At 39.3% G+C, this 20,907-nt stretch overlaps 1 protein-coding gene across 3 annotated transcripts in view; it reads left to right on the forward strand.

The window, feature by feature from the left end:
- Positions 1-20,907, forward strand: part of LOC117003348 (dyslexia-associated protein KIAA0319-like) — a 56,968-nt gene that overhangs the window by 30,500 nt on the left and 5,561 nt on the right. For 2 of the 3 annotated variants that reach the window (XM_033073230.1, XM_033073240.1), the window contains 16 exons: positions 1,271-1,369; positions 2,021-2,118; positions 2,500-2,587; positions 3,112-3,204; positions 3,811-3,943; positions 5,692-5,920; positions 8,273-8,396; positions 9,760-9,892; positions 10,817-10,965; positions 12,821-12,972; positions 14,013-14,151; positions 15,336-15,495; positions 16,740-16,882; positions 17,830-17,952; positions 18,885-18,975; positions 20,481-20,572. In XM_033073230.1, coding sequence (XP_032929121.1) covers positions 1,271-1,369; positions 2,021-2,118; positions 2,500-2,587; positions 3,112-3,204; positions 3,811-3,943; positions 5,692-5,920; positions 8,273-8,396; positions 9,760-9,892; positions 10,817-10,965; positions 12,821-12,972; positions 14,013-14,151; positions 15,336-15,495; positions 16,740-16,882; positions 17,830-17,952; positions 18,885-18,975; positions 20,481-20,572 — 2,046 coding nt within the window. The remainder of the gene's footprint in view (positions 1-1,270; positions 1,370-2,020; positions 2,119-2,499; positions 2,588-3,111; positions 3,205-3,810; positions 3,944-5,691; positions 5,921-8,272; positions 8,397-9,759; positions 9,893-10,816; positions 10,966-12,820; positions 12,973-14,012; positions 14,152-15,335; positions 15,496-16,739; positions 16,883-17,829; positions 17,953-18,884; positions 18,976-20,480; positions 20,573-20,907) is intronic. The other variant, XM_033073247.1, reaches the window with a different exon arrangement.

Consider the following 20,907-nt stretch of genomic DNA (forward strand, 5'->3'; position numbering starts at 1 on the left):
TCTACCAAAATGCAACCTGCCAGCCAGCATAGCAATAGAAGGCAACAGGAAGAGATGAGCTACAAGAGATTCCAAGACAATGGATCATCATTACCATCGAATGTTTACTAGGCAGCTCTTCTTTCTCCTCCTGTGAAGGAGGAGGTTAAAGAGGGCCCAAAAAGGTGTTTGGAAGAAGAAGCTGAAGGGAAGGTTGTGATGAATCTCACTGTAGGTACTGCTTTATTATAAGGATTGCCTAAAGTTTGTGTGTTCTCAGCCAGACTGTCTAGAAAGTCTCAATGGCAGTCCCTCTTTCTCTCTTTTGGCCATCACCCTCTTCTAGCCATTTTATTATCATCTCATGTGAAGGTCAAAGTGCAAACCTTCGCTCCACAGGTGTTTAAGGCAACTTCCATGATCAACTGTGAAGCCTTGGCTGAATTTAAGTAGCAGTGACAGGAAGCGTGCTGTCAGTGTCTTCACTTCATCCAATTTTAGACCCATCAGCTGCCACTGCTGAGTAGCTTGTTTGTAAGTTGGACATTTAGACACTAGGTGAACACTGCCTTTGGAGATCTTTTGTTCTGTTGTTTCCCAATATTAAGAGTAAGATACATAAACATTTGAAATACATGACTAAGCGAAGTTTCCCTGAGTTGTGCTTTGGTATAATTCTGCTGGGGGCTGTTTTTGTGTACTTTGGCATTTTTTGAAAGAGAAAAGTTTTCACAGACAAGGACTGAATAGCAAGTGGATTGAATGGGCAGTTCAGATAAGAAATAACCATTTGCCCTGCTATTCTAGTGGATTTTTTAAAAGGAACACAAGATGGACATTGGAACCTGCCTTACAAGTGCCACACGAACATAGAAGTAGTACTTCTTGGTGAAAGAAAGTGTGGTATTAAAGCTCTACTATGCTTTTTTTGTCTTCTGTAACTCTTTTTTTAATTCCTGCCCTTCCAATTACTGAGAAAAATACATAACTCTTTATGCAGAGCATTGTTACCTCTGATATAAAAAAATGATGAGAATGTTTTTCTTGGAAACAGAAGTAGAGAAAATGACACCTCATAGCTGGAGAAGGGAAAAAAACTTTGGTTTGGGAAAAGGTGAGGGAATCACAGTCATGACTAAATAGATTGTTGTTTTATAATGCATTAAGCATTTTTTTAATAATTGCTGCCTGTTCTCTGTAGAGTGCTTGTCAAATTTTACTTAATCCATTGCAAAATTTATATCAGTTCCATCTGTTATAACACAGTGTACTCATCCTGTCTTAAATGCAGCTAAAGAACTTACTGTGTCTGCTGGAGATAACATACAAGTGATGTTACCCAAAAATGAGGTTGAACTGAATGCCTTTGCTGTTCCACCACCATCTACAGGTGAGTTGAATGCCTTGGTGCACTACCAATTTGTAAACGCAGACAAATTCTGAGTTACGTGAACATCCACCACTTGGGATAAAACAATTTTTCTCATTTCTAATAATGCCTCTTTTGTGACTCTAACTGCAGAGAGGATTTCCTCTATTGGATTTTTAAGAGGAATTCTTTTTTAGGTGGCTTTTACTTTCAGAATCTGAACTCATTAGCCAGATGGTTCAATAGAAAGCCTGTAGTTTCTACCAAAAGATGATGTGGCCTAGTTTTTAGCATCTTTCAGTAAAGCTCAGGGGAGGTGGGAAAGTAGGTTTTGAATGCAACATTTGCTTTAAAACTGCCAGCTTCTGAATTGCAGGAGCAAATAAAAGATGTTTCATAACTAGCTATGTAAAATATGTTTACTTCACATGAAGCTGGTTTTTGTGAAGAAGTCGATTATTTGTGAAGTCCATTACATCCTTGCTGCTTTACCAAATTGCAACACACTGGGAGTTTAACTTGTGGTCATACTGCTTCATTTTACAGGCTTAAGCAAGTCATGATTTCATACTGTAGCATTTTACCTGATGAGTGGTGAACTTGACTTCTGTGTTTTCTGGGCTTATCTTGAACACAAAACTAATTGTTCTTATGCTGTGTTATTGCTTTTAGAAACAGCCTACACCTATGAGTGGAGCTTAATCAGTCACCCTGCTGACTACAGTGGGGAAATGGAGCACAGGCACAGCCAGACTTTGAAGCTCTCTCATGTAAGTGAGCTGTAAGCTCAGGCTCATTATGTTTGTGTGGTCCTTTCATGGAACTGTATAAGTGGGGAAGGGCACTTTGATTTAAGGAGTTGAAATGGCTTTAAGCCATCCTGAGTCTCTTCGCTTGTTTGCGTCACCAAATTTATGCCAGTATCTTAGAGTGCTCTAATAATTTTCTAAGATAGAGTAAAAATTCCTCAATGTTTGTTTCATATTCCCCAGTTCCAGGCAGTGACTAGTGGCTTTTATGTATGTGTTTATAAAAGCTGTTTGAGGATTCAGGCATACAGATTTATTCTTTTCTGAAATTATTTTCGTATTTAAGCATACTTCTTTTGTACAATTCTATATGTAATCCTATTTGTTCTGTGTTTGTCTCAGTTATCAGTGGGACTTTATGCCTTCAAAGTGACAGTTTCTGGTGAAAATGCCTTTGGTGAAGGTTTTGTAAATGTTACGGTCAAACCAGGTAAATCAGTTGACTGATGTAATTAATGTCTTCAACACAAGTACAGCATACTTATCAAACAGTCTCTCACTTGCTGTTTGTCAAGGACATCTGGCAGTCCAGTCATACTGATGCTTTTCATATCTTGGTGTCTATAAGGGGTTTTAAGGAAGTAGAACTAAGGGTCTTGCTCACTGTATTTAAGTGTTCTTTAGTCTTTCCCCCTCCTCAGGCAAAGCCTGAGTTATCATCATGCCACCTTTCCTGCATTTCCTTTCCTTTCATTCACCTTACATTTCATGGCTCTGATCTGAATTACACCATGTAGGAGCACTGCAGTGGAACACTGCTGTGTCAGCACACTGCTCATCAGTAACCTCTTCTTTGCCTTGTCCAAAAAGGACAGCAGATGCTGCAAAGCTGTGTTTCTTAGATTTAACCACTGGGGACTATTGATCTGTAGGCTTAACATTAGTTTTGTTTGGGCTTTCACTAACACTCTTTTTTCTTCCCCTTTTTTTTCTTCCCCTCCATCTTTCTTACAGCAGTCAGAATTAACCAACCACCTGTTGCTGTTGCTTCACCCAAAGTGCAAGAAGTTTCCTTGCCTACAACTTCTACCTTCATCGATGGCAGTCGTATGTACTGGGCCATTCTATGCTTATATCCTTCATTTTTAACATACAGTTGCAACACTATTGTTTTTTTAATTACAAGTGAAATTTATTCTTCTCACTCTTCTCAGAAGTTCCCTGAATAATGATTTATTTGGGGAATATGTGTCCAGTTATAAATTATTTTAATAATTATAAAACATAACCTTGCACTTGGAGTTTGAGATGCACTGTGTCAGAGACTGCTGCATTCAGACAGCAGCTATTCTTACAGCTTCTTCCTGGTCTGTGCAGATAGCCTCTGTGCCAGTACAGCTGGGGCCATGGTAGCGAGCTGTCAGAGTGTGATGAGGTGTTGTAATTACATTTATAGTTACTGAGTGCAGACAAGTTGGAATGTGCAGAGTCTGAGACTGAATTTCTTTTTCTTTTTTTTAATTCATGTGTGCGAAGAATTGTTTAGACAAACCAAGTTACCTTTGGTACGACTCCGTGGTTCGTGAAGCTTATTCAACTGTACTTGTAGAAACAATTGTAGAAAAGGAGTTAGGGATGAGCGTAGGAACAACTCAAGTATTCATTCAGGCAATTACTACAAGAAACTGATGTGTGTTTCTTCAACGAATGTAGAAAGCATAGATGATGTGAAGATAGTGAGTTACCACTGGGAGGAAATTAAAGGACCCCTGCGAGAGCAGAAGGCATCTGCTGACACACCTGTCTTGCACTTGTCTAACCTTGTTCCTGGAAACTACACCTTCAGGTACCTGCATGATGATTTTCTTGGGGGCTTATCTGTGGTATCAGCTCAATGTTTGGGTTTTTTCTGTGCTCACATGTATCTACTCAAACAAAAAGCTTAATTTTTCTTCTGCATACTGTTAGTTTTCATTTTGCACAGTGGAGAAACATGCAGACCAGTTTTATTAAAAAACACTTGCAATGATCTTTTATAACTCAAAATTACAGAAAAGAAGGTATCATAAATTAAATATGTCCCCGCTTCCAGCAATAAGAACTGTGACAGACTATTTTTTTTTCTCAGCTTATAGGTTGGCTAGTGCCCTGAATGAAACTATGAGTCAGGCTATGAAAGTCATCCTCTGAAGGGTGGTGGCAGACAGAATAATATTGGCAGACTGATCCTCACAAGACATATTTTTACTAAGAGTCATTCTGTTCTTTATAAAAGCATTTGCCTTGATACTGATTTCCTCCATTCATGCATTGCTGAAGCTGGGGATGGCACAGACAGTGGAAGCAATGTTTGTGGTTCAAGGTGCTTTAGTAAAAACCAGTTCTTTTTCTGAACTGTTTAACTTAAAGTCCAGTCTATATAGAGGCAGACTTCCCACTGAGCCAGTTTGGGTTCTTTGGTTGCCAGTAGGTTGCCTATCAGTCAATATATTACATATCAGTGTAGCAGCAGCAGATTGTTGAAGACAGCATACATATACATTAGCTTGGTGCTTCACCTAAGTTCCACCAAAAATTTTGCTTCTACTTTAATTCAGTATTTTTTACTGGAATTGTTCCATATCAGAAAGTAGCAGAAATGAGTGTTTATTTTTTCCATGTTAAAAAGGGCAGAGTCTTGCTTACACAAACAATGCTTCTAAATGTGTTCCAAACCCTAGGGAATTAAGAAATCATTACATGTCTGCACCTTTTCGGGAGGCTGACTTACCTGGGCAGTAGAGCAGTGTGTTGAAGATTACAAAAAAAATCAAAAACAAAGTGCTTGATATACATGGATGTGCACTCTTTGCAAAATGTACATGTTCCGTAATGTCTGAGCACTGTAATGAGCACTAGTTTTGTTCCTGCTCAGGTTCCCTTCCACGTGGTCAGCTGTATGCAGTTTTCATAACAGAGGTAGATCAGAGATTAGTTGGTCACCACATTGCAGAGAGCAGCTTTCATCCCTTTGAAGTGCATGCAATAGTGTAATTTTAAGGTGATTTGGTGCTTCTGAGAGGCAGTAATGTCTGGGGTTTTTTAAAACCCTGTACATTTTTGATTTTTTAACTTGACATTGATATTAAGCTTCATTAAAAACTAATGATGTGCCAGAAATAAGAAGTGAGGATCTGCTGCTGTTCTTTAAGCAGAGCTTCTGAACATCCAGAGTAGTTTTAGATGTTTCACTATACTGTTTCATTGTAGGTGGTGGGTAAAATCCCTGTTTTTTTATTGAGTACATTTCTAAAAGAGTTTGTTGTGAATGGTGAAGTTGCCATTGTCAGCAGGTAAAGGATTTAATCTGGGATCCAGAATAACAATGGTTTTTGTTGTTGTTTTTCTTAAAGGTTGAAAGATGGGTTTGTAAAGTTTTCTGAATTTCTTTCCTGCCTTAGTTGAGGGATATGTGTGTCTGAAGCAGAAGTTAATATCATATAATCAGTGGTTTTTATTTAGGTGGTGTTTGAAAAAGTGCCAGAAAAATATTAATATTTCAATTTAGAAGTTGGCAGAAGTTCATCTTAACAGATACTGTTTTTCCTGTTGTAGACTCACAGTGATTGACTCAGATGGAGCAGCCAACTCCACCATTGCATCTCTGACTGTCAACAAGCCAGTGGATTACCCACCTATTGCTAATGCAGGACCAAATCAGGCAGTCACTTTGCCCCAGAACTTCATCACACTGAATGGAAACCAGAGCAGTGATGACCATGAAATTGTCAGCTATGAGTGGTCACTTAGTCCCAAAAGCAAAGGAAAGGTTGTAGCAATGCAGGTATGTGTATTTCTCCTTGCATAGGGTTTAACAGCTCTTTTATCTTTGCCTGTAACATGAGCAGACATATACCTAAGTAACTGCTCAGAAGCTCTGAAATACCTAGAGTGATGTTACTTTGCTTTTTGTTTTTCTATCACATGTATTCTCTTATTTTAGATACTTATTTTAGCTCTTATTTTAGGTACTACTTTTAATTCCTTTTCATATATTTTTGAATTCTTTGGAGCCAAACAAACTTGCTTGTTCCCCGGTGATTTGGAAAGACTTCAAGTTCACATTGTCTGTCTTTGAACCCTAGAGGCTGTTTCACAGGCTCCCGTCTTCTGAGGCTCTGGGCAGGCTGAAAACTGGCTATAGGAGAATGTGGGGATAGGCAGAGTTTTCTTGAAACGCTTCCTCCTGGACAGAGTAGAACTCAAATAGAAACTTACTTTTCTGAGTGAAAGATGGCAAGACCTTTTGGCAGTGTTTATGCAACCATGCTCTGTGGTGAACTTTCGTGGACTTTTATGCTCACTAAAACATGCGTTCCCAGTGAAGGCTTAAACAATTTATTCTCATTTTCATGATTGTTTTTGTTCTTGTTTTGGGTTTGATTTTATTTTAATCTGAGAAGTTAATCAATATTTCCACTGGACTTGCATTCGGTATGTTGGAGATTCTTACAGCTCTGTGGGCAGTTGAGATAATTAATGTAATGAATCCAGCTGAAATTCAGGAGCCATTTTTTGAGACTTGATTTCTGCCATGTTGGCAAATGCTTTAGACCTTCAGAACTGAAAAGAGGTCACTGTAGATCTATTTAGGAAGAAGTAATAATATTAATGCAAGACTACGCTGTAGAGGAAATTAAAAATTATGGAAGGACATACAGCATAATGGCTTTTTCTGATCATTCAAGATAAAAACTTTCCAAAAACACCCAAGCAAACTGAACATATAGTTTTTGAGAGCTGTTCTGTCTTAAAGCAACCTTTTTAAAGGAAGGCAATGACTTCTGGAGATAACCAGTGGATTCACTGGGTATTTAATGTAGAAATGCAAGTGCATGTTACAGTTTCTTTTCAACAGACTAGTAATCTTTTTCGTGTGTCTGAAGCTGAGGATCATAGAATCATAGAACGGTTTGGGTTGGAAGGGACATTGAAGATCATCTTGTTCCAACCCCTTGCCATGGGAAGGGATGTTACTCACTAGACCAGATTGTTCAGGGCCCCATCCAATTTGGTGTTAAACAGTTCCAGTGATTGAGGTATCCACAGATTCTCTGGGCAATCTGTGCTGGTGCTTCACCACCTCTGAGTAAATAATTTCTTCTAATACCTAATGTAACCTTGCCCTCTTTCACTTTGAAACTATTGCCTCTTGTTGCTATCTGCCCATATAAAAAGTCCCTCTCTCTCCTTTTATAAGCCCCCTTTAGGTACTGGAAGAATGCCATGAGGTCTCCCCAGAACCTTCTCTTCTTCAGGCTGAACAACCCCAACTTTCTCAGCCTTTTTTTTGGAGAGGTGCTCCAACTCTCTGATCCATCTTCATGGCCCTTCTCTGGACCACTCCAGAGGGTGCTGGTCTGTGGTGTATTATATGATATTTACTGTTAAAGTGTAATGTAACAAGTACCTCTGCTGATTAGTTAATTGTTTATCAAGTCTCTTTTTTTTTATTGTCATTTTTAGCCAAAAAAAAAAAAAAAAGAGCCAAATCTATTTGCATTATGATTTGGTATTCCTCATATGAGAGGTGCCAAAAATATTCATTTTGTGAAAAAAAGGACCTATAGCTGGGCCCAGTCATTTTATGAGCTTCTATAGGTATCAGCAAATGCTGCTGGAAGAGTTAATTTGGGATAGAGTTGTTTTGTTTAATATGTCTTTTTTCCAGAACCCTATTTGTCTGGGTTCAAGTCAAGCTTGGTTTTGCATTTAACAGTTTTTAGAAGTATGTAAAGATGTCATGATGTTTGGTTTTTAAAATATCACTATGGAAATGGAATAAGCTGTAGGAATTTTCATCAGTGCTTAATTTCCTAATTAAGAACAGAATGTTTTCCATGTGTTTCACAATTATTGTTGTGGAGAAATGATGCAGTGGTTATACCAACAGGAGAAATTAGGATTTATTGCTCTGGGTTGGTAGGAACAGTTGCAATAGTGAACACAATTCCCCTGTCTGTGCACCAAATTTTAAGTCTTCTCTTTATCTGCAAGGTGCACGGACTCCTTGCTCAAGCGCCTGTATTTATGACTTTAAGCATTTCTTTTTCCTTGCATTTTCTCTGTAAGACCTTTCATTACCCACGACTATTTCTGTTTTATCTGGTGCTCTGTCCTTACCGGTGCTGCGAAGGGAGTGCGGACGCCGTACCTGCAGCTCTCCGCAATGCAGGAAGGAGATTACACGTTCCAGCTGACTGTGACAGACTCTGCGCGGCAGCGCTCCACAGCCGAGGTCACGCTCATCGTGCAGCCTGGTAAGTCAGTGCAGGCACATCTGAGGTGTCCCTCAGGGCTGGCCCAGCCTGGTGCCTTGGCACCATTCTCCATTGCCTCCTCTCCCCGCATGGCTCCACTGATATGGCGGCCCCAGTGCCTGGTACCCCTGGATCAAGGACTTGTCCATTTTCTGTCAAAGCAGGCAGTTAAGTCTAGTATCAAGCAAAATCCAGGTGCTGATCCTGAGGGTTCACACCAGCCTGGTTATGTAAGGCAACAGAGGTCTGTTTGAATGTGCTTCTAAAACCCAAATTATAGCTCCTGAGTTTCATATCCTACAGAGTCTGTTTTGAAAGCTGCTCAGAGTGCTTCGCTCAGTTTTCTTATTGTTTTGCCATTATCCTGCAAGAGTCCTTGTATGATTTGAATTCATTCAAAAGAATTGTATTGTGTTTCCTAGGAAAAAGTATCAACCAAGGACTTTTCAAAAGCTGCTTCTTCCACATGTTTATTTAGGTTTGAGAGCCAAATGATGAATAAGTCCAAATTGTTTGGGCCTCATGTGATTTTTTTAATGCCTTTTTTTTTTCACAGTTTATTTGCCTTTTACATCCACAGTGGCCTTTTCTGCCCATGTGCAGGTCTCACATTCCACCATGGGGAAATATTTTATCTTTCTGTTGCTGCTTACTATATAGTTTTTGTAGATGATCCCTTCTGGGGTAAATTTACAGCAGTCATTCACTGCAGAAATCAAGAACATGAATTGGAAGTGTGGTCTGTGGTGGTGCCTTTTAGACCCATTATAATGTGAAGTTAAAAAGATGCTATTGCTAAAGTCAGGCCCAAGGGTAAATAAATACCCAGGAAAATGGTAGTGTTGCCACTTTTATCATTTCACAAAAGCAGAATCTAAAAACAGAGTAACAGGTTATGTTTCTGCACTACATTCTCAAAGGCTCTGATTTGGCACTAACTTAGTGGCCTTGAGCAGCAGACAGAATGGGTATCTTCTCTGAGAGCAGAGTCATATTTGTGTGGGAGATTTTGAAAGGGATAGATTGGTGGGACCAGGAGAATACCCACCACTCATGTTTTTTGACATTTCATATAATGCATTGAGCAGGCAGCAAGATTCTTGGGAGTGTTAACTGTGCCTTCAGGTAGCAATATGAAAAAGGAAGTACTTGCTGTGGGATTTGGGATCCCACTTACTGTGGTATTTGGCTTGCTGTAGAGCTGACCTCTCCCACTTGCTGGCTTGTCCATGTCATACTTGTGGTTTGTACCTTTTAAGCCAATCTATCAAAATTTTATTAAAATACCCTGTGCAAAATCTGATTGGCAAGCCTTGCCAGTGACTGCCTAGAAAATGTCATACGCTAAATACTAATTTTGCAGAAAATAACAGTCCTCCAGTAGCAGTGGCTGGCCCTGACAAGGAATTGACCTTTCCAGTAGAAAGTACTACATTGGATGGAAGCAAAAGCCAAGATGACCAAGGCATTGTCTTCTATCACTGGGAAAATATCAGGTATCAAAAGATTTTACTAATCCTCAGTAAAATAGAAAAAAATGAAAGTGATTGGGTCTAGAGCCTCTTATCCAATCATGTTGAATGATTAATCATGAATTATGTTTGAGAACTGCTTTCAGGACAATCCCACTTGGGTAGTAATAGTGTAAGAAACTGCAATTTTAAGTTGAGCTTGAAAAGCTCAGGCAGTCTCTGCCTATCTTTTGCAATGTTTCATTTTGAGGCCTGCTTTTATAAAATTAAGAGAAAATAACAGGAACTTCTGTGTCTCCTGTTAAAAAGCAAGTAGCAGGCTTGGGTTGCATCCTGTAATAGACAAAGTTTTTCCATCTGTGCTTAGAACTAGGGTTTCTCAGTCACTTGTTTATTGAACAGTAAAGTGTCAGTCACTTTGCCGTGAACTTCCAGTAACGGGGACTAAATCACTCTTGAGTGATGATTGAAAATGTTTTCCAAAAGCTTATACTTGTGTGCTTATGTGCAAAACTGAGTGATCCTTAATAAAAGGGCAAGGTATTTTAGCTCATGAAACTGTCATACCTGGTATGGGAAGAGATCTGCTGGAAGCCTGTACAGGTTGTGACTGGCTCTTAAAGCAATATAATTTGCATGAAATAACTGTTGGTTATAGTTCTATTTTCTTGCTCTCATGGAATAGAACTGTGATGAGGTTGATCTTCTGGGGGGTGTTTTCTACTGTTCTAATAGGTGGGGATGTGTGCTCCAGTGCTTTGAATGTCTTGAAAAAAGGCTTTAATGAATTCTCTAAACTAAACTCATGTTGCAAATAGTTCTTTAACCATCAGTGCTTATAGCAGTGGTAGAATTACAACACATAAAATCAAAAGGCCTGAGCATTACTGCTGAACTCACCATTTGGCTGCCTGGGTACAATTATTTTTGTGAGATGTTTTGTTTCAGTGGGCCAAGCTCTGTACAGATGGAAAATGATGACAAGGCAATAGCAACTGTGACTGGTCTCCAGGTTGGTACCTATCACTTCAGACTGACTGTGAAAGACCAACAGGGCTTGAGCAGTGCATCTGTGCTCTCCATTACTGTGAAGGAAGGTAAGCCTGGCTGCTGCTTCTTGGGGCATGATGGGCAACTGGATTGTTCATTCAGTTGCTGACGGAACGGGAAGGAAATCAGAACAGAAAGGTGTAACATTTTTGTTGTTATATTTCAAATGTGTTTAAGAAAACTGCTCTTTTGTAGTAAAGTAGTATTATGAGTGACTGGTAGAATTAATTTCATTTGATGCAAGCTGTTTAATGTTTTAATATATGCAAAATTAGTTGTAATGAATATGCTCCAAAAGAATACTTTTGACAATTGTATGTCTACATCATTAAGAAGATATGCTTTTATTTTATCTTTGAAATTAAGCTTTGAGCAGAAAAACAGTTTTACTGTGGATTTTAAAGTAACATCCAAGAAGTGACATCTCAGTGAACCAAGTTCCATTTAAAAATTTAGTATTAAAAGATCTGGGTTGTTTGTTTGGTTTGTTTTTTCATTTTGGTGGTGTGTTGTTGTGGTGGGTTTGTTATTGTTTATTGGTTGGTTTGGGGTTTTTTTAAATTATATAGAGAAACAATTGCTGTAGTGTGGGGTATTTTAGGGTTTTTGGGGTTTTTTTTGCCAACTTGCATGCTGTGGAGGAGGCTTTAGGATAATCATAGTATCATAGAATGGTTTGGATTTGAAAATCATCTTGTTCTAAACCTACTGGTATAGGCTGGGATATCTTCCACTAGAACAGGTAGCTCAAAGCCCCATCCAGTCTGCCCTTGGACACTTCCAGGGATGTGTTGACTTCAGCAAGCCCAGGATGCAGTTGGCTTTCTGGACTGCAAGTGCATGTTGCTTGGTCATGCTGAGCTTCTTGTCAGTCAACACCCCACGTCCTTCTCTTCAAGGCTTAGTGGCATTATGCTGACTACTCCAAATCCAATCTCTGCCCAATTTGTATTTGGGATTGGGATTGCTCAGTTTGGATTGTGTGTGCATCTTGGAGAAAAAGCTGGACTTTGTTTTACTCATGCATCATTGCTTGAACTGTTTGAGAGTTTCAGTTAGAGTTGGTTAGAAATACATGGCAACAGCTCTGCCCAAATATGTCCATGGTGTTGTTTGTGCTATGAAATGTAGTCACAGTAAGTTCTGTCTACAGTCACAGGTTTGATCTTAAAAATACTCTTTTCCAATAATCAAGTTTAGTCAACTGATTTCACTTGGAAGAGACACAGCCCTATGCTGTGACAGCCAATGCCCTTGAGATCTTCCTAGGGCTGAATTATTTATGTCCAACTGTTTGTGTCCAGTGAGGTATTTCACTCAGCCCCACAGCTTCCCTGAGCCCTGGCTTACTAGTTGTGTTCTGAAAAAAATCAATGATGTCTGGCTTCTGGAAAGAGAACATGGTCATATTTCTTTGACTTTTTTTCACCGTATGCCCAACGCATGCCTTAGTTTTACTGATAATGGTGAGCAAAAAAACATTTGGGGATTAGATTTACTCTTGAATTTCCTGATTGCATTTTGCCTAAATACAGGCATTTTGAAGATACAATATCTTGCACAAGCTTCTATTGGGTAATAAGTAATTTTCCAGATGAAAAGGTCCTAGCATGGTGATCTCATGCTGGGCTGTGTTTCTAAGAAGGCAGAAAACCTTTTTGCTTGACTGAGAAGATCTGATAGAATATCCCACAATGCTTTTTGAAAAAGATCTTTCTCCTGAACCGCAATATGCTCAGAGCCAGATTTTGTGTGCCCACTCATCCTTTCCCTGTAGCTTTGACATGAGGTTCTGTTGTTACTGTCTGTAATCATCAGGTAAAGAATTGCAGTGTGGGTGTATTGGCAATAACATGTCACATGTTTTGAAAGCAAATCCTTCTTCATTATTTTTATGACTAGAAAACAACAGTCCACCCCGGGCACATGCTGGTGGGAAGCATGTTCTAGTGCTTCCAAACAACTCTGTTACCTTGGATGGCTCAGGGTCTGATGATGACCAGGGCATTGTGTCATATTTGTGGATTCGGGATGGTCAAAGCCCAGCAGCTGGGGTAAGTTTCTTGAAGGTTGTAACAAAATTTGGCTTTTGTTATGCACAGAACTGCAGCAGGGAGAGCAGGTACGGCCCACAGGATGCTGTCAGGTGTGGTGCCTGTTTTTGGTTTGTCTCCCCTGCTCTCTGTACTGCTGTGGTCAAGAGGCTGGTAGTACTTTCAGTACAGCTAGAGAATACAGCAACTAAGGACTGCAACAATGCAGAGTAATTGGTGATAGTATGAAGCTAATGAGTTTGAGAGGAAAAAAAAATCTGAAATCCAGATATTCCAAAGGAGGAAGGATCTGAGAGAGCAAGTACCAATAAAGATTAAGGAATCCTGCCTGGTAGCATATGAGGTAAAACTTCAGTTTAAGCTAAAAATGGTGTTTGGCATTACATGTGTAGGCACCTTCCCTGGCAGACAATGGTGATTAGCCTGGGGCGTTAGGGCAGGGGATTCTGTTCTTTGAGTGGGGCAGACAGCAGAAATATCTGAGGATAAACTTCAGTTATATGTCAGCTAATAAAACTGGGATAATTTTTTTCCCTATTTGCAGAAAGTGTTGTGGACAGCTCTTTGGTCTCAGGAAGATAGTGGTAAATCAGCAAGTACTGGGAGAGGAGAAAAAGCAAAGTCATAAAAAAAAGTTCTAGAAGCAATTCTCATGAAGGTGTAAGGAAAATGTTTAGCTTAAATTAAGCTGGCAGAGTTGATAGTTGAAAATTCATGAACTCCAAGGAAAATAAATTAGGATTTAAGAAGGCAGAACTAAGGATACTGGAATAAAATTGAGAAATAATAATGTAACTGTATTGGATTTTCAAGAAGATGAGTTCTTCAGACTGTCAGCTGTTCTCTCTTTGGGTATTTTTAATGAAAATATCCATAGTGTGCAGACATCCTCATTAACTGTCACTTCCAAATTTCATTACTCTGCTATAAGCTGTGGGTAGGTCACATTTGTCCCAAAAGTCAAAGCATAGAGTCATACCAGATAATGAAACCTGCATCTTTCTCTGAGGGTGTAACTATTCTGGACCTGGTTTTTGCAGGATGTGATCCATGGCTCAGACCACGAGGCAGTCCTACAGCTAACTAATCTTGTGGAAGGAACCTATATTTTCCATTTGAAAGTGACGGATGCTAAGGGAGACTCAGATGTTGATTCAGCAACTATTGAAGTGCGGCCTGGTATGACAATTAAAAGGTCATCGACATGTTGTGAATACCACATCTTTGTTCTCCTTTTCGCTTACTTGTTTAGATGTTGATGAGAATCTCTCAAGTTAAAATACAGAGCAAACAGGTCTCTTTTTCTGCCTTCTTACTGTTCTGTGACTAGGCCCAAGTGTGTTAAAAGGTGACATCAGGGTTCTAAACAACTGCAGTCACCACACAGTTGGGACCATAAATAAATAAAAATTATACTTACTAGTTAATATTTTCATTAGGCTTTTGTTACTTCGCATTCATTGTGGGTTTTTTGTTTCTTCTCCTGGTTGTTAATAAGTTTGGCCAATAGAAAGAGGTGGGAGCTGACCATTAAGTTTAAGTATAAATGCTGCTGTTTGATGATTGAAAGTGTGGCTTAGTTTGTTTTTCTTTCATCCTGAAAGACAAAAAAACTCCTCAAAGAATTTCAGGGGGTTTTAAATGCAGGCAAATAGCTAAATAATGGAAGTTGAAGTCTCAGGAGAAAAGTCTGAAATCATGGCTCTATCTGACAGAGATACCTTGTTTATCTGGGCAATGATTTTATTTCTGTTCCTCAGTTTACTATTGAATGTAATCATAGTAATTGGATTATAATTCTCATGGGGTATGTGTGAAGTATGTTTTGTTTGCGAGGCACTCTAGAATTCAAGCACCTATAAAAGAAACCTCAGTTTGTAATGGTAGGCAGGAGAAACATACCTGATATTTCTCAAATTTACCATCTTCATTTAGACTTGCTCACAGTCTTCTGTGGTATGAGTCCGTCTTTGGCTCCATTTTCCTGGGTGGTAGTCAATAGTAGATAACTAGCAGGGAACTTGGTAAATGGACTCATCTAGTGCTTCCCTCTGACTTTAAGACAGTAGCATCTAGGAGAGCAGAAGTTACTTTTCTGCTCAGAAATGCATAAATGCTGAAAGTGTACCCTGAAGTACTTTATTGATAAAATGGGTTACTACCTTAGAACCCACCAGGTTTGTTTTATAGATAGTGTGACAAAATGAGCTGAGTCCTTCTCCAAGAAAACAGAAGAGTTGGCTTATCAGTGATATGGGTCTTATGCAGAAAACTACAGTATTAATAAATACTTTCAAGTACTGCATACTGGTACTGAAATGCTTGCCTGGCTCTGAAGGAATAGCATGTTCTTCTTCTGTCAGATCCCAAAAGGAGTGGTCTGGTAGAGCTGATCCTTCAGGTTGGAGTGGGACAGCTAAGTGAGCAGCAAAAGGACACTCTGGTGAGACAGTTGGCTGTACTGCTGAATGTTTTGGATTCAGATATCAAAGTTCAGAAGATACAAGCCTACTCAGATATAAGGTACAAAGATCCTGCTCTGCCAGAAAGACTTGTGATTTTCTTTGCCTCTCTCGCAGCTCATAATTAGTTGTAAAATAATCTTTCTTAAGATGACAAAAAATGCTATACTTCTCAACAGAATATACTTTAAAGGGTGATTTTCTTCCGTGGTAGAAAATTGATGAAGTAAACTCTGTGGAGGCTCAGAACGGAAGTGTTTTATTTTTAAAAAAATCCCACTTTTTGCGTACAGATTTTTTCTTTTTCCTTTAAAGAAAACACATGCATGTATATATTTCAGTGCCTTTGTTCCAAACGCTAGATGTAGTGAGATAAACAGACTTTGTCACAGTGAAGCATGCATTGTATTTCAAAATAAGGTTCCGGCTCTATTTAATCAAACCTATTATATTTCCCCTCTTTTTCCTACTTCTTCTCCACGGTTTTTATATTCTTAATATTTTACAAACATTTTCCCAGGTAACTGGTGATGAAAATCCATTTCTTGCACATAAAAGTCCACAGTGGATTCTTTTAAATATGGTATTTACTCTGAAGAAGTACTCCCTCTGCTTGGTGTAGAGTGCTAGAGATGGCTGTGTGTACCCAGAGAAACTTCTCAGAATGATTGGTAGAACCTGTTTACATGAGTTAGCTTTAAATTACTTCTTGTCAACTACTTGGTAATTTAAAATCCATTTAGGTGTTTATTTAGCTCTTAGGGAACCTTTTAAAATTTAAAAATACAGTGTGGAAAGTCTACTATTTATAGCTATGATACAAAATGTTCCCTGAAGTGTCTGATACAGGGTGAGATCAACAACATCCAACTTAAAAGTTGTGGATGACAGGGCAGGAGAGCTTCTATACGAAGTTCTCTGGATCCCTTGCTTCTGAGCTTTTTCTTCTATTAAATTCAGTTTCCTTAAGTTAGTGGAATTTCTTCAGAGTGTTTTGTGACAGGCTCTACATGAGAGTTGAGAAAGCAAATGCATACATACTTCTTAAAGCAAAAGTCAGGAAGACCAATATTTGTTGTTATCCTCCTCTGTCTTCTGTGAAATTGAGAACTGCTGGTGCTCCCAGCTCAGAATGAAGATCAGTTGACTGCTCCACAGACAGAGTTCCCTAATCTTTATCAGTGGTGAGATAGTCTTTTTTGCTTCTGGAAAGCCAAAATGCTATAGACCTTTATACTTTACTGCTGAATGCCTGACAAAAGTGATCTGTGACAGCAGTCCTGACCTTAGCCGTCCTTTCTGCAGCACTGCAGTTGTGTTCTACGTGCAGAACGGGCATCCTTCCACGGTAATCAAGGCATCAGATGTCTCACGGACTCTGCACGTGCAGCTTTTGAAACAGAAGGCTGACTTCTTGCTGTTTAAAGTCCTAAGAGTTGACACGGCTGGTATGTTTTGGATTGTGCTTGGTCATCACAGAACTTTGCAGACATTTGGCTAACACAGCACCTGGAAACACTGCATGAAGTCTTTCTGTCTGCCATCTGCTGTCTGGGCTTGGTGGGTGTAGCTTTACAAAAGATGATGTTGAGGACAATACTTAAAATGCTTCATGATTTGTGGTAGGTAGTCTGGTGCCAATCACACTTAAAAGACATCATCTATATAAGCAGGTGAAAGCACATCTTAATCTAGTCTGCATCAGGAAATGAGGATAAAGATATATTACATACTACCTTTTCTTAGAAGATGTGCAAAACTTAATATAGCCATAAAGTAGATATGTTTTGAGTTCTCTGCTTCCTTCAGGGTTTTTTAAAGTACCGTAAATAGGCTTGTAATCTAACTTGTTCTTGTCTGCCTGTATCAGGCAAAATGGGTGATAGCTGTGCTACCACCTTGTCTTCTAATCTTGTACAAGGTACACAGGCCGTTGGGGTTTCTTATAATGAACTCTTTCTCTTGCCCAAGAAGATGTTTGAACTTCTAAGCTTATTTTAAGCTTGACTGGTAATGTCAACCCTTTATGATCCTTAGGAATTGCAGACTTCTCCATAATTTAAAATCAGGCCACAACAATTCAAGTACAAACAAAGTAAACAAGCTCTGGTGATAAAACAGTCACTGATTGTGTAGTAAATTCTGTCTTTATTTACTGGTTGAAAAGATTGTTGTTCTATTATGAATATACTCTGATTACATTCTTTCTCCTCACAGGCAGCAGTCTGCTAGACTGTAGATCTATTTGACACATAACCCCAAAAGAAAGGGAGTCTCAAAACATACCACAGTGTTATGAGCCAGATGCTTTGCCACCAATCAAGTCTAACATTAGGAGGATGTATGACAAGTTGTCCATTTACACAACTGACCCTGTGTTTGGTTCTGTTCTTAGACTGTCTTTTGAAATGCTCTGGACATGGGCACTGTGACCCCATAACAAAGCGCTGCATTTGCTACCAGCTGTGGATGGAAAACCTGATTCATCGTTATCTAAATGATGGAGAGAGTAATTGCGGTGAGTTTGGGTGTTGAGGGATGTCTTTCAAGAGTAACTTGTCATGTGAGACTGTTGATTATTTGATCTCAGAATGGGGAATAAAGAGATGGATGCTAAGGGAAGAGTAAAACAGTCTGTCTTCCATCGCGACAACACCTTTCTATAGAAAGATATTTGAATAATTTCTTGAAATGATGTCTTGACAGTAGTAGCCTAAATTTTAAGGAGAATCACTATTCAATAAAAAAATGTGAAAACTTGGTCATGGGAGAGAGATTGTGCAACAATTTGGGGACAGTTGGAGGGGCTGTTGAATAGCATGGACATTGCAAAGCTTTTGAATAGGACTATTACAAAGCTGGAAAAAAGGCAGCAGTTTCAATTTCTCTGAGTGGGTGCTTGATGCTTCTGTGCCAGAAGTATGAGCTCATCTAAGCAAAGAAAGCATCAGTGTTCCAGACTGACCAACACTGATCTTTAGAACCTGATAACACTGACAGCTATGAGTATACACATGTTGGAGTTCAAATTATCTCTCTCTATCCTTTCCTGTTTTCCTGAATTTATAAACATAAATGTGCAGGTAAAAGGATCTACCTCTAATCAGCTCCTTTTTTAAAGCACTGAAGTGCCAGACCGCGGGTACCTCTGTTGATTTCAGTTAGGGAATGATAACTGAGGTGGTAACCATGACCCTTTGCAGACTGTCAGTTCCCACAAAGACTGCAGATATCTTGGGATGGTAAAAAGTAATTAGAGGAAGAAAATTTTCTAACTTGCATTTCTAATCTTAAAGCTTAAAGACTTTTAGGAATTCATCTAAGAATATGTTTATGCTTTTCCTACATTCCTGTCCCCATTCCTCAGGATTGGTTATTTTAATAGCATTGTATTAGAAGTTATTCTATTCATGTGACCTTACAAAATCACTGTTGTGTTTCTTTTTTCAGAGTGGAGTATACTCTATGTGACTGTATCTGTTTTTATTCTGATTGTGGTCATGGTAGGGCTTGCCTGGTTCTGCATCTGCTGCTGTAAAAGGTACATGATTTGTGTTTCTTTTTGATGGGGTATACCCAAGAATTGCACACAACCACCGCATTTCAGTCCAGTCTATAGCACTAAACCACTGAGCTCATTTTGGACACTTGAGGAGCTTCCTGTAGCTGTTTCTGTATACACACACTTCTTTTGAAAAAAAGGAGTATCCATTTGTGTGTCTGTGCTCTTCTGCATTACGAAAACCAAAAAGTTAATATTGCAGTATCCTTCATGTTAAATGATAATGCTAAAATGCTGAGAATATGCTGCAGACCTTCAGTGTCCTACTGAGTCCTGCAGGTACTCCATACTAAGAAAAAAAGACACACCCTGAAGGTCACTGATGTAGGAATGTTCTAGGCCATGGGATAGGATCTGCTCCCAGTCTGGTTTCTCCCTTGGACAGGAAGGGTGGTTGGCTGGGCTGCATGTGGCTTACAGCAAAGAGTACTCTAGTGATGTCGGTCATGCCAACTTCTTGCTTTCCCTTTCCTTAAACAGGAGCATTCATACTAGTGAATGTCGTTTCCCTCCCTGCCTCCCCTCCAGTCTTTTCTAGTGAGCTGATAAGAAATTCTCTTTCAAGTGACAAGCCTCTGCAAATTCTGTCACTAGAGCAAGTGTTTTTGCTGCAGCTCAAATAGCTCAGCAAATAGATAGCTTGTTCGGGTGTCAGCAAAAATAAAATGCCATCAAAATCTTTCTGGATCTATATCTTTTTCTAGGGTGTCTTTGCAGTATGTAAAAAATGTGTAGGAGTCGATATACCAATTTTATTTTTATGGTTGAAGGAACAGTGCTGTTAGTAGAAAACTTTAAGTGTGTCACATTCCACTCCCACAATGTGGGGTGGAGCCACACGGGCTTGTGTGTATTGGATGATTATTTGAGGGATTTTTAATGAGTTCAGCTGCTTCTTTCCTTTGTCCTCATATGGCTTGTGCCTGAGAGTGAGGGCTGGTTGATTCAAATCCATGTGAAAAAGAAGAGGGAATTACAGCACAGGACAGAATGTCAAGAGATTCCCTTTGCCTTGGGCAAACTACATGAAAAAGACAGTGTAGACTCAAGATTTGGCTGGAGATTTGGAGGTTTTAAAAACTTTGATTTGCCAGATGAATTCTACAGAAGATCATGGAAGGAAGGACAAGGCTGGCTTTTGCTGTAATGCTGGCTGGGCAGTAAGGTAGCTTCTCCACTGTGAACTGTGGGGGCACATGAATTAGTAATTGTAGTTACTGTGTTGAAATTGAACAAACTGTGGCTTAGGGGTGCAAATCAATCTACTTTGCTTTCTTCATCTTTCTGTATCAGTGAAAATTACCTATACTGTCTTGTCCATATTATACAACTGCCTTATTCAGGTATAAACTGGAAATATTTTTAAGTGGAGGTGAAAAAGTACAATGATATTGTATATTTGGGTATGTATATGAAAAGGAAGGAGGGGCGGATTTATGTGTGTACATGAGAATTGAATGTCTTTTTGATTACTATCTTTTTAGCAGGAAGAGGACAAAGATAAGAAAGAAAACGAAATATACCATCCTAGATAACATAGATGAACAGGAGAGAATGGAGCTTCGGCCCAAATATGGTATGTGCTATATGGCAGCCTGGGAACTCACCCACCAAGCTTGCAGCCAATGTCTGAATTGATACCTGTAGGCAGGAGGAGCCCAGAAGCAGGCCTACAAGTTTGGGAATGGCAGAGATAGACAGTGAAGTGGCTGGGGGAGAATCAGTTAATTTCTTTAATAAAGCCTTGGGCTCAGCCTCTGCTCTGATTTTCTGAGTTTATCTTAATTTAGACCATTGAACTACCCCACAGATTTCTTCCATCTAAGCCTTCCTCCTCTGCACATGCTTTAATTTGGAGCAGTTTTTGTTGCTGCATGGCAGTTCCCTCTCGACCCATCAGTGCCCTGTTAG

The sequence above is a fragment of the Catharus ustulatus genome, chromosome 1 (genome assembly GCF_009819885.2).
Source record: "Catharus ustulatus isolate bCatUst1 chromosome 1, bCatUst1.pri.v2, whole genome shotgun sequence".
NCBI lineage: Eukaryota > Metazoa > Chordata > Aves > Passeriformes > Turdidae > Catharus > Catharus ustulatus.